The sequence below is a fragment of the Ustilago hordei genome (genome assembly GCF_900519145.1).
Source record: "Ustilago hordei strain Uho2 genome assembly, contig: UHO2_contig_06, whole genome shotgun sequence".
NCBI classification, from domain to species: domain Eukaryota; kingdom Fungi; phylum Basidiomycota; class Ustilaginomycetes; order Ustilaginales; family Ustilaginaceae; genus Ustilago; species Ustilago hordei.
In genome coordinates, this window is record NW_024545253.1 from 435,547 (window position 1) to 446,831 (window position 11,285).

At 49.5% G+C, this 11,285-nt stretch overlaps 1 protein-coding gene across 1 annotated transcript; it reads right to left on the reverse strand.

The window, feature by feature from the left end:
- Window positions 1-733: 733 nt before the first annotated feature.
- UHO2_03598 (uncharacterized protein) lies at window positions 734-5,892 on the reverse strand (the record flags this gene model as incomplete). Its single annotated transcript, XM_041554204.1, has 2 exons — window positions 734-4,391; window positions 4,976-5,892. 2 exons carry the CDS (start codon window positions 5,890-5,892, stop codon window positions 734-736), a joined length of 4,575 nt encoding a protein of 1,524 aa, XP_041410138.1.
- Window positions 5,893-11,285: the final 5,393 nt, after the last annotated feature.

Genomic DNA, 11,285 nt, shown 5'->3' on the forward strand with positions numbered 1-11,285 from the left:
ATCAGGTAGTGGTGATACAACACACACACTACGATGAGGAGCAACCTTGATAGATTGCTGCTATGCTGACTGTAACTAATGAGTACTTGTGTTTCTAAAGTATTGACTAGTTGTATGGTGAGTAGAGTGGATGGGGATCCACTCGACCTATGATGATGAGAAAGCATGGTTATATACCTCTTCACAGCATCGCCAGCGATGCTGCTCCTGCTCTCTCTCTCCAGAGAGTACTTTCTTCATCGAGTACTGCTCAGGGGCCTCTCCTGCTTGGCACCCCTGTTCCTCTTGAGTGGTGTCGACTCCTTCGACACTGCTCCTCCTCCTCATGACCTGTGTCGACTTCCTGTCTCTCGAGCCCCTGAGTGGTAACCATCTGCATGCTCCTTGAGCTTGGTCCTCCTCGTGGCTGTGCCTGCTCCTTGAGCTTGGTCCTCCTTGTATGTGGCTCGGTTCTCCTTTGCATGTGAATCCATAGGAGTCCATGGTCTCCATAGAGACTACACTACGACCATGCTCTCTACTGGTATCGACTAGGTCTTCGATACCTGTGCTCCTTCCATATGAACCAGTGACCCTCCTGCTTCTTGAGCATCCAGGCCCATGACACTACCCCCCTCTTAAGAGCCGAGCTCCGTCGAGGCATGCTCTGGTCTGGTTCATGCTGACTCCTCCTCTTCTTCGACACATTGCCCTCGTCATCCTTCCTCCTTCTCCCAACGTCATCCTCCTCTCTCTACTCCTCCTGTTCTCTCCTCCTTTCTCTACTTTGTCTACTCACTCGTCCCCCCTCCGACACCTCATACTCCTGGATGAGGTCGGGACAGTTGAGGTTCCCTACTGGTTCCCATGAAGCAGCTTCTTCTGAGTACCCTCTCCACAACACCTTGTACTCTGTAGTCCCATTGTGTGAACGCTTGTCGATGAGTGCTTCGACTTCAAAGTCGAGGTCCTCATCTGGAAGTGATGGTATGGTGGGCTGTTCAGCACGTTGAGGAAGAGCACTTGTTCTTGCTGGCTCGAGCATGGAGACATGGAACACATCATGCACCCTAAGGTATGCTGGCAATGTGATTCGATAAGCTCGGCGTCCTACCCGTTCCTGAACTGGGTAGGGTCCTGCAAACCGGGTGTCTAACTTGGGTGTGGGTCTCCTTGTCTTCCAGTTTCGACGGTTGATATAGACCATATCACCCACCTTAAACTCGATATCCTTGTGCTTCCTGTTATACTGGTCTACTGATCTCCGTTGTGCCTCTCTGATCTGCTCCTGGAGGTACTTGCAACGCTCCTTTCCATCCATGAGGTACTCGAAGCGACCTGGATCATTGACTCCTAGTCGTTGAGGGATGTCAGGATGAGCTTTGGGGTTCCATCCATAGCATGCAAAGAATGGTGAGACACCAATGCTGTTGTGGACCGTGTTGTTGTATACAAAGGCCGCAGTGTCCAGCAGGTTGGCCCAGTCATTCTGCTCATAGTTGCAGTACATCCTGAGATATTGCTCTATGACCTGATTGACTCTCTCTGTCTGACCATCAGTTTGAGGATGGTAAGCCGTGCTAAGTGAGTGCTTCACACCCATTTGCTCTGCAAATGCCTTCCATGCTCCTGATATGAACTGCCTGCCTCGGTCCGAGACCATGTGATCTGGATATCCAAAGAGTCTAACCATGTGTCCATATAGCAATACTGCAGTCTGTTTGGCTGTGACTGTCTTATGGGTTGGAGCTAGTATGGCAAACTTGGTTAACCTGTCGACGATGACTAGGATAGAGTCATAGGTCTTGGAGTCATACTTCTTTGATGGTGGTAGTCCTTCAATGAAGTCGAGGGATATGGAGCCCCAGGGCCTGTCTGGGGTTGCTAGTGGCTGTAGCAAACCATATGGACGATGACGAGGAGCTTTGTACCTAGCACATACAGGACAACTTGCTACATAGTCTGCAATCCAAGCTGTCATGTTTGGCCACCAGTAATGTCGTTGAGCTGCCTTGATGGTAGCATCTCTTCCTACGTGTCCAGCAGTGATACCATCATGGCATTGGGTCATTACCATGAATCGCAGATGCTCTACAGAGAGAGACTGTCCATCTACCTCTTTGGCACTCCTTGAGTGTCGGTTGTTGGTCCTCCCTGGCATGATCACCTTGGGGATAACCAACCTCCCTCCACTGTACCATAGGTCATCCTTGAGTTCGAAAGGCTTCTTCCTATGTATCTCCTGTAGCTCTTGGTCTAAAGGCTGGAAGATCTTGACCAGGTCTTTGAGACCTTTTGATGCTATGGACTCCATCGAGATCATGGGGGCCACTAGGAGCGAGTCATGGTCTGCTGTCTCCTTGAACACTCGAGGAGGCAGTAGTTGCCTCACATTGTGATCCTGCTCTTCACCGGCTGGTTGCATGTCTGTCCTTCTGGTGAGAGCATCGGGTTCACCACCTTTGTCTCCTGGTCGATACTGCAATATGAAGTCGAAGTCTGCTAGTAGTATTGCCCATCGAGCTTGTCGACCTGTGATGCGTCTCTGTGACTTGAAGTACTTGAGGGCTTCATGGTCAGTGAGGATGACCAGTTGGTTCGGTAGTCCAGCTAACATGTGTCGCCACTGAGTGAGGCAGGCGACCACAGCTAGGAGCTCCTTATCATGGATCTCATAGTTCTTCTCGGCAGAAGACATCTTCCTAGAGTAGAAGGCCACTGGATGCCATCGTCCTTCATGCTCCTGCTTGAGTACTCCTGCTATAGCAAAGTCACTTGCATCAGTCTCCAACCTTGTTGGAAGGTGGTAGTCGAAGTGCTGAAGCACTCCTGCTGTTGTGAAGGCCTGGATGAGCTTGTGGAAGGCCTGTTGGGCCTCCTCTGGTAGCTCGAACTTCTTGAACCGTTCTATAGGCTTTACCAGTGCTGTCAAGGGCTTGGCTATGCGAGCAAAGTGGGCTATGAACCTTCGATAGAAGTTGGCAAAACCCAGGAACCTCTGGATGTCATGGATTGACTCTGGCATTGGCCACTCCTTGACAGTGTGCACCTTTTCTGGGTCCATCTCTATGCCCGTTGGCTTGATGATGTACCCCAGGAACTCGACTGTCTTGGTGTGGAACTCACACTTCGACAGCTTGGCAAAGAGCCTGTTGCTCCTTAAGCGAGTAAGGACCTCAGTGACATGCTTCACATGTGCTTCTTCAGTGTCACTGAAGATCAGGAAGTCATCTAGGTATACTACCACATATATCCCAATGATGTCTCGGAAGATGTCATTGATGAATGACTGGAAGTGAGCCGGAGCATTGGCTAGGCCAAAGGGCATCACTAGGTACTCATAGAGTCCCAACTGAGTGCCAAAAGCTGTCTTCCATTCATCTCCTTTAGCAATCCGGATGAGGTTGTATGCTGCTCTAAGGTCTAGCTTGGTATAGATCCTTGCCTTCCTGAGTAAGAACAGCTGCTCCTCGATGAGGGGCAATGGTGCCCTGTTCTTGACAGTGATCTCGTTGAGACCTCTGTAGTCCACACAGAGTCTGAGACCTCCATCCTTCTTTGGTACGAAGAGCACTGGTGATCGTGCCGGGCTCTTCGATGGTCTTATGAACCCCTTCTCGAGGTTCTCATCCAAGTACCTCCTCAACTCGGACATCTCCTTGGGTCCCTTAAGGTATAGGGGCCCTTGAGGTGGCTTCCCTCCTTCTATCAACTCGAGGTGGAGATCATGCTCGGTATGATGGGGCAGCTTGTCTGCTTCCACCTCATCAAACACATCTCGCAGGTGTTGGTATGGCTTTGGTATGTCTGCAGCCGTCACCACCTTATCTACCTCCACCTCCATCTCGACTCCTTTGTCTGCGCCTGTAGGTACAAAACCAAAGGCCGGAAGTGATGATGGTGGCTCTTCTAACAGCATGAACCCTATGGGTCCATCTTCCAGAGCTGCTCGTAGTATGCGCTCTGCTGAGACAAACTCGTTACCATGAAGGGTTGGTCTCTTCATGGTTAGGTCCCCTGCTCTTGCTGCTTCAGGGGGTCTCCTAGGGGGTCGGTCCTGCTCCTGAGTCTTGAACTCCAGCTGGCCCGTATCCCATTGTATGGTGGGTTTGAGCCTCCGTAGCTCAGTGAACCCCAGGATGAGGTCATAGTCCGCAGTGTCGGCCACTGAAGCTTCGACCACACCCAGATTGTGCGTACCAATAGATACCTGCATGCTCGCAGAACTATTGATGGAGAGTTGGTGCCCGGTGACACCATGGATCGATCTTGTTTTTATGGGTTTTGTGGGTATTTGGTACTTACTAATGAAAGAATCTGAGACTATGGACAAACCAGCACCGGTATCAGCTAGTATCCGAGCAGGATGGTCTTGAACCATTCCAGAGAGCTCCAGTACTGCTTTGCCTCCACTGGTAGAGAAACATACTTGACAATCTTGATATATACAGAGTGATGGCGAGGAGGTTTGTAGAGCAATGCATGCCATCAGTGCATCACCCCACTGACGTTTCCCTCATCGTCATCATCATCGTGCTCCTCCTCGTGATCGGGGTCCATGGGTTGCTGGTATGAGCTGAGGTCCATGGCCTCGGGGTCACCCGTCTCAGTACTGCCTGTGTGGCCATCTCCTGAGTCGGTGGCCTCCTCGAAGGGGTCTGCTGTGGTGACCATAACCTTTGGTCCCATGGGTCGAGAGCTAAGAGGGTTTACCCTCCTGCTGGGGCAGTCTCTGGCCCAATGGCCGATACCTTTGCATACATGACAGGTGTTGATACCTGATGGAGCAGGGCTTTCTTGCTTCAAGGGTTGGGTGGGATGATGAGGAAGGGGTCGGTTTAGGTTTTGTATAGTTGCTTGTGTAGTTGCTTGTGATGGTGATCGAGCTGGATAAGGTTGAGTGGGTTGTCGGGTGGGGATCGAACTTTGATTTGGCCGAGACCCAGTTCTTAGTGGAGGTGACGTGGCATTTGGAAGTGAGTGTCTAGCCGAGGACTGCTGTAGTAGCATCCTCTGTCGATCGATCTCCTCAACCTCTCGATACCACTCCCATCTCTTCCCAGGTGGATTCCTCTCGAACTTCTCCTGTATGCTACGAGTGAGACTACCTCTGAAGAGATCAATCACTAGCTCATTGTCATCTAGGTTGACCTGTCCTTCCAAGTCTCTGAACCGCTCTACATGACGTGTGGCAGCACCAGGAGCATCACTTGTGAGTCTGAGAGCCAACAGCTTGTTGTATGCCTCCATCCTAGCATTGCGTGGGTTGAACTGCTCTGACAGTCGCTCTGTGAAGTAGTGCCAATCATTGAACAACCTTCCTTCTCTAGCTCTATCAATACGGAGCTTGGAGGTCCACCACTCTCTTGCTGTCCCTTCCAGTTGAGCACCCATGTGATTGATCATCCTAGACTGCTCATACACCTGGTTGAACTTAAACCATGCTTCGGCTTCTAGAATGAAGATCTCCATGTCTCGGGGATTGAACTTTGGAAAGGGGGTGGCGATGGGCTTTGACCGGTTAAGCTCTGCCATGATGCTGGTATCCTCCTCATGGTCCAGGGGGTAAGGGTCCGTCCTAGTCCTGCTGTAGGGGTCCAGCTTAGTCTTGACATATCTTGGCCCAGTAGGTGAAGCATACTTCTCATAGTTGATGTCCTCCTGCTCATCCAGGTTGAATGAGACTGATCGTCTTGGTCGTGGAGCTGGAGTAGGAGTATGTGGGTCTCCTATCATAGACTCATCTCCTCCTCCTGCTTGGTCTTCTGAGTGAGAGAGGTCCATTGTCTCCTCCCTGCTCAGTTGAGCTCGTTGTAATCGTTCCTCTCGATGACCCTGTCTGGTAAGCTCTAGCTGTGCTTCCAATAGAGTGAGTAGTCTATCGAGCTTATTGTTGAGGTCTGGGTCCGTCATGGTGATCGTGAGGAGCTGCTTGAACGATCCACTCTAATGTCAGGGGTCTCGCGCCTGAAACCCAGGTTGGTCTGTCGCGATACTCGGTGACTATTAAACTGTGTGACAGCTATTGTCTCGGTATCGGTGACTATCAAGTTGTGCAGTGACAGCAGGTGGCGTTCGTTGTATATACTATCGTAGGTTTCGGCTGACCTCTGTGGACACTCCGTTCAGGGGTAGCTCGGCACGATCAATATCAATGTTATGATGACACCAAGGTCTGGTGTGAGTGTTGATGATGATGAGGTTGATGGTGTTGGTGATGAGATTGGTGGCGTCAACACGAGTGTCCAGTGTGTTGACTTGATGCTTGAAGTGATCCCCGGACCGCAGTGGACTACTGCCTTCGGTTCTATCTATATCCGGACCGCTAACCTGCTATGGGCGCCTTCGGACGTCAGGTAGTGGTGATACAACACACACACTACGATGAGGAGCAACCTTTGATGGATTGCTGCTATGCTGACTGAAACTAATATATACTTATGCTGAAGTGATAACTAGTTATGGTGAGTAGAGTGGATGGGGATCCACTCGACCTATGATGATGAGAAAGCATGGTTATATACCTCTTCACAGCATCGCCAGCGATGCTGCTCCTGCTCTCTCTCTCCAGAGAGTACTTTCTTCATCGAGTACTGCTCAGGGGCCTCTCCTGCTTGGCACCCCTGTTCCTCTTGAGTGGTGTCGACTCCTTCGACACTGCTCCTCCTCCTCATGACCTGTGTCGACTTCCTGTCTCTCGAGCCCCTGAGTGGTAACCATCTGCATGCTCCTTGAGCTTGGTCCTCTTCGTGGCTGTGCCTGCTCCTTGAGCTTGGTCCTCCTCGTGGCTGTGCCTGCTCCTTGAGCTTGGTCCTCCTTGTGGCTGTGCCTGGTCCTCCTCGCATGTGGCTCGGTTCTCCTTTGCATGTGAATCCATAGGAGTCCGTGGTCTCCATAGAGACTGCACTACGACCATGCTCTCTACTGGTATCGACTAGGTCTTCGATACCTGTGCTCCTTCCATATGAACCCATGACCCTCCTGCTTCTTGAGCATCCAGGCCCATGACACTATGAATCTCCAATAGAAGTTTGCGAAGCCTAGGAAACACTGGATGTCATGGATCGACTCTGGCATTGGCCATTCTGTAACCATTCACACCTTCTCTGGATCCATTTCTATCCCCATGGGTTTTATGATATACCCCAAGAATTCGATGGTGTCCATGTGAAACTCACATTTCGACAGCTTGGCAAATAGTCGATGCTTCTTCAAGCATGACAGGATCTCGATGACGTGCATGATATGTTCCTCTTTCATGTCACTAAAGATTAGGAAGTCATCCAGGTACACCACCACAAATATTCTGATGATATCACAGAAGATGTGGTTGATAAATGACTGGAAATGGGCAGGAGCATTAGCTAGGCCAAAAGGCATTACCAAATACTCATAAAGACCCAGCTGGGTTCCAACTGCCATCTTCCACTCATCTCCATCTGCAATACGGATAAGGTTATACATGGCTCTGAGATCCAGTTTCGAATATATCCTTGCCTTGCATAGGAGGAACAACTGTTCATCAATGAGTGGTAATGGTGCTTGATTCTTGATTGTGATTTCATTCAAGCCCCTGTAATTGATGCAGAGTCACAATCCTCCATCTTTTTTAGGTACAAAGAGTACTGGTGATCTTGCAGGGCTCTTTGATGGCCGTATGAAACCTTTGGCTAGGTTTTTGTCAAGGTACTTGCAGAGTTCAGCCATTTCCTTTGGTCCCTTGAGATATAATGGTCCTTGAGGGGGCTTACTGTTTTCAGCCAGTTCAAGCTGTAGATTGTTCTCTGTGTGTGGTGGTAGCTTGTCTGCTTCCACCTCGTCAAACACCTCTTGTAGATGTCGGTACGGTTCCGGTATGTCCTTGATCATAACCGGTTTATCCGCTTCTACCTCCATTTCTACCCCTCGATCGGCTCCAGTAGGCACAAATCTGAATGCCGGAAGTGATGAGGGCAGAGTGTCTAGCAGCATGAACCCAATAGGGCCATCCTCCAAAGCTGCTTGGATCAATCTTTCTGCTGATATGAACTTGTGTCCATGAAGTTTTATAGACTTATAGTTCTTATCAGGGGGATCCTTTTTGTTTTTCTTCGGGGGCACCTGTCATGGGGCTCCTGACTCTTCTGGTTGGTCCTTCTGAGCTTGGGTCTTGAATTCGAGTTGGCCAGTATCCCACTGGATCGTTGGTCTCAACCTTTTCAATTCCAAGAAACCCAGAATGAGGTCATACTCAGTGGTGTCGGCTACTGATGCCTCCACTGCCCCTAGTACATGTTTTCCAATAACTACCTGCACCGTAGCAGAGCTGTTAATGGCGAGTTTGTGTCTGGTGACACCATGTACAGTTCATGTTTTTGTTGGTTTTGTGTTTAAGTGGTACTTGCTGACAAAAGATTCTGAAACTATGGATAAGCCTGTGCCTGTGTCGGCAAGTATTTGGGCCAGGTGATCTTGGATTGTACCTGTTAACTCAAGCACCACCTTGCTTGTGTTAGCAGAGAAACAAACGGAACATTCTTGATATGTACAAATGGATGGCGACCAAGGTTGTAGGGCAATGCACACCATCAGGGCATTGTCCCACTGACATTTCCCTCCTCGTCCTCCTCATAATCGCTCTCTGCCTCATTGGCGAGAGATAACTGAGTGAGCTCGAGGCTGGCTTGCTTGACTGAATATGCATCTTGCGGTTCTTCTTCAGTCATGCTTTCCTCCTCAGGAGTTGATTCTCCCTCGGGGGCATCTTCTAAGGTCACCATGACTTTTGGACCATTAGGTCTGGTTGTCATTGGTATGGGAGGTTTTCTAGTAGGACAATCCCTTGCCCAATGTCCTGTGCCTCTGCACATGTGACAAGTGTTGCTGTCCTGAGGATTAGCCTCCCTTGGCTTCTGGGCTTGTAACAGGTGAGGAGGCAGGGGACAATTACCAAATTGGTATGAAGTACCTGCAGTTACAGGTCCAGGTTGTCAGGCCTGTGGGATTGCTGTTGTTGTTGCTCATGCGACTGGGTTTGTGCAAGACATAAGTATGCTGGGATATCTTGAGGCAGAATGTTGCATCACCATTCATTGACGATCAATGTCCTCTACCTCTTGATACCATTCCCAAATACTAGTAGGTGGGTTTTGCTCGAACTTCTCCTGAAGGCCACGGGTGAGGGTACTTCCGAATAAGTCGATAACCAAGTCCCTGTCCTCCATATTGACTTGCCCTTCGAGGTCTCTGAACCGTTCAACATGTCAAGTAGCTGCACCAGGTGTGTCAGTTGTGAGTCACATGTTGAGTAGCTTGTTGTAGGCTTCAATTCTCGAATTGCTGGGGTTGTATTATTCAGTCAACCATTGTCTGAAATAATGCCAGTCATGGAACAATCTCCCTTGTCAGTCACGATCAATTCATATCTTGGATGTCCACCATTCACAAGCATTCCCTTCCAACTGAGACCCTGTGTGATGGATCATGCTCTTGTGGTCATAGACTCGATTGAATGCAAACCATGTTTCAGCTTCAATCAGGAAGATCTCCACATCCCTCAGATTAAACTTTGGGAAAGGGATGGAAAGTGGTTTAGACTGACCAGGGGAAGGCTCCCCCATGTTCTTGATGTCATATTCAGTGTCCCTAGGTATTCCTTCATAGGGCTGACTGTACCTCGGCCCAGTAGGGGTCGCATACTTCTCATAGTTCAAATATGATTGTGTATTTTGACCTAGGAAAGATCCTGTCCTGTGTGGTCTGGGTGCTGGGTTGGGTTCGAATGACTCCTCGTTGGTAGTCTCCTCAGACTGACTGTTGCTCCCGATGAGGGCTTCCAATGACTCCAACCTTTGCACAAAATGATTGGTAACTGTCTGATTCATTGATAGGAGCTTCTCCATTCTTTCCTCAGACCTTTCCATTAACCTCTGCAGCTCCTCGAACCTAACCTTGGTGTCAGGCTCTGTCATGTTGTCATGGGGCACAACTTGAACGATCCACTCTAATGTAAGCGGTCGTGCGCCAGAGACTAGCTGGGGTTGATTGAGTAAGGACTACTTGATATGATTTGCCTAAATGTAACCAAGTGTCATCACCTAGTAAGTCTTGACTGACCGCCTTGAACACTCCATTCAGAGGTTGCACAGCATGGATGTTGTTTGTTGGTGAGTGAGTGATACACCCTCCCCTACAGTACAAGTGTTCGTAGTACTGTTGATAATGCTCTTGGATGTCGTCTGGACTGCGATATGCCAATCGCCTACAGAGGACGTGAGTTACTGGACTGCTGGTGTTGAAGAACACCGCCTACAGTAATGAACTGGACCGCTAGTGTGAAGAACACCACCTACAGTTGTTGACTAATGGTGATACAACACACATGTTGAGAGTTGTTGCAAGAGCACTGCTATTGCGAAGATACATAACCTAGTAAGTATAGAGTAAGTAGTTGAGTTTCAGAGTGGATGCTGGTCCACACGTATGCTATGGTAGAATGAGAGTATTTATACATCTGGTTGGTGTTTTCCCTCGACACCTATCCTGCTCCTCTTGAGGGGCCTTTGTCCCCTGTTAGGCACTGCCTTGCCCTGCTGGCATCATCCCCTTTGATACTGTGCTCCTACCATTTTGCTTGGCATAAGGGTTATGCAACACTGCCCTCTCACCTTCATGCTCTCCTTCTGTCTGATGTGTGATGCCCCCCTTTTGGCACGGCCCCCTTTCGTCTTAATCTTGTGAATCCCCTTTTGAACCTCGTGACCATACCCCCTGGTCATGTGGTCATGTTGGCTCAGTTCCGTCTTGACTTGTTCGGATCAGCCGACTAGTTGAAGCATGCTGATCTGACTGACTCCGTCATCAGCACAGCTCCAAATACTTGCTCGGATCGGCTGACTAGTTGAAGCATGCTGATCCGACTGATTCTGACATCGGCACAGCTCCGAATACCTGTTTGGATTGGCTGATTAGTTGAGGCATGCTGATTCCGTTGTCGGCTTAGCTCCGAGTACTTGTTCAGATTGGCCAACTCATTGAAGTGTACTGGTCTGGCTGACTCTGACTGATCCCATGAGATCGATCTGGATTCCTGGGGTTCAATTGATCTCATAAATCATGTGTGCTGCCAACCCGATTAATCTCGTTGATCCCCGATGGTTGTCAACTCTGATCAATCTGGTGCACCCTTCATATGTTGATCTTCTGTGCACCCTTCATATACTGCTCCGTTACGCGACATTATCATAACTGCCGCTGATCATTTGGCGCACTCTCTTGCGCAGGCCAGCCGTCCCTGTGACAATCCCCAGACCACAGTGGACAACTGC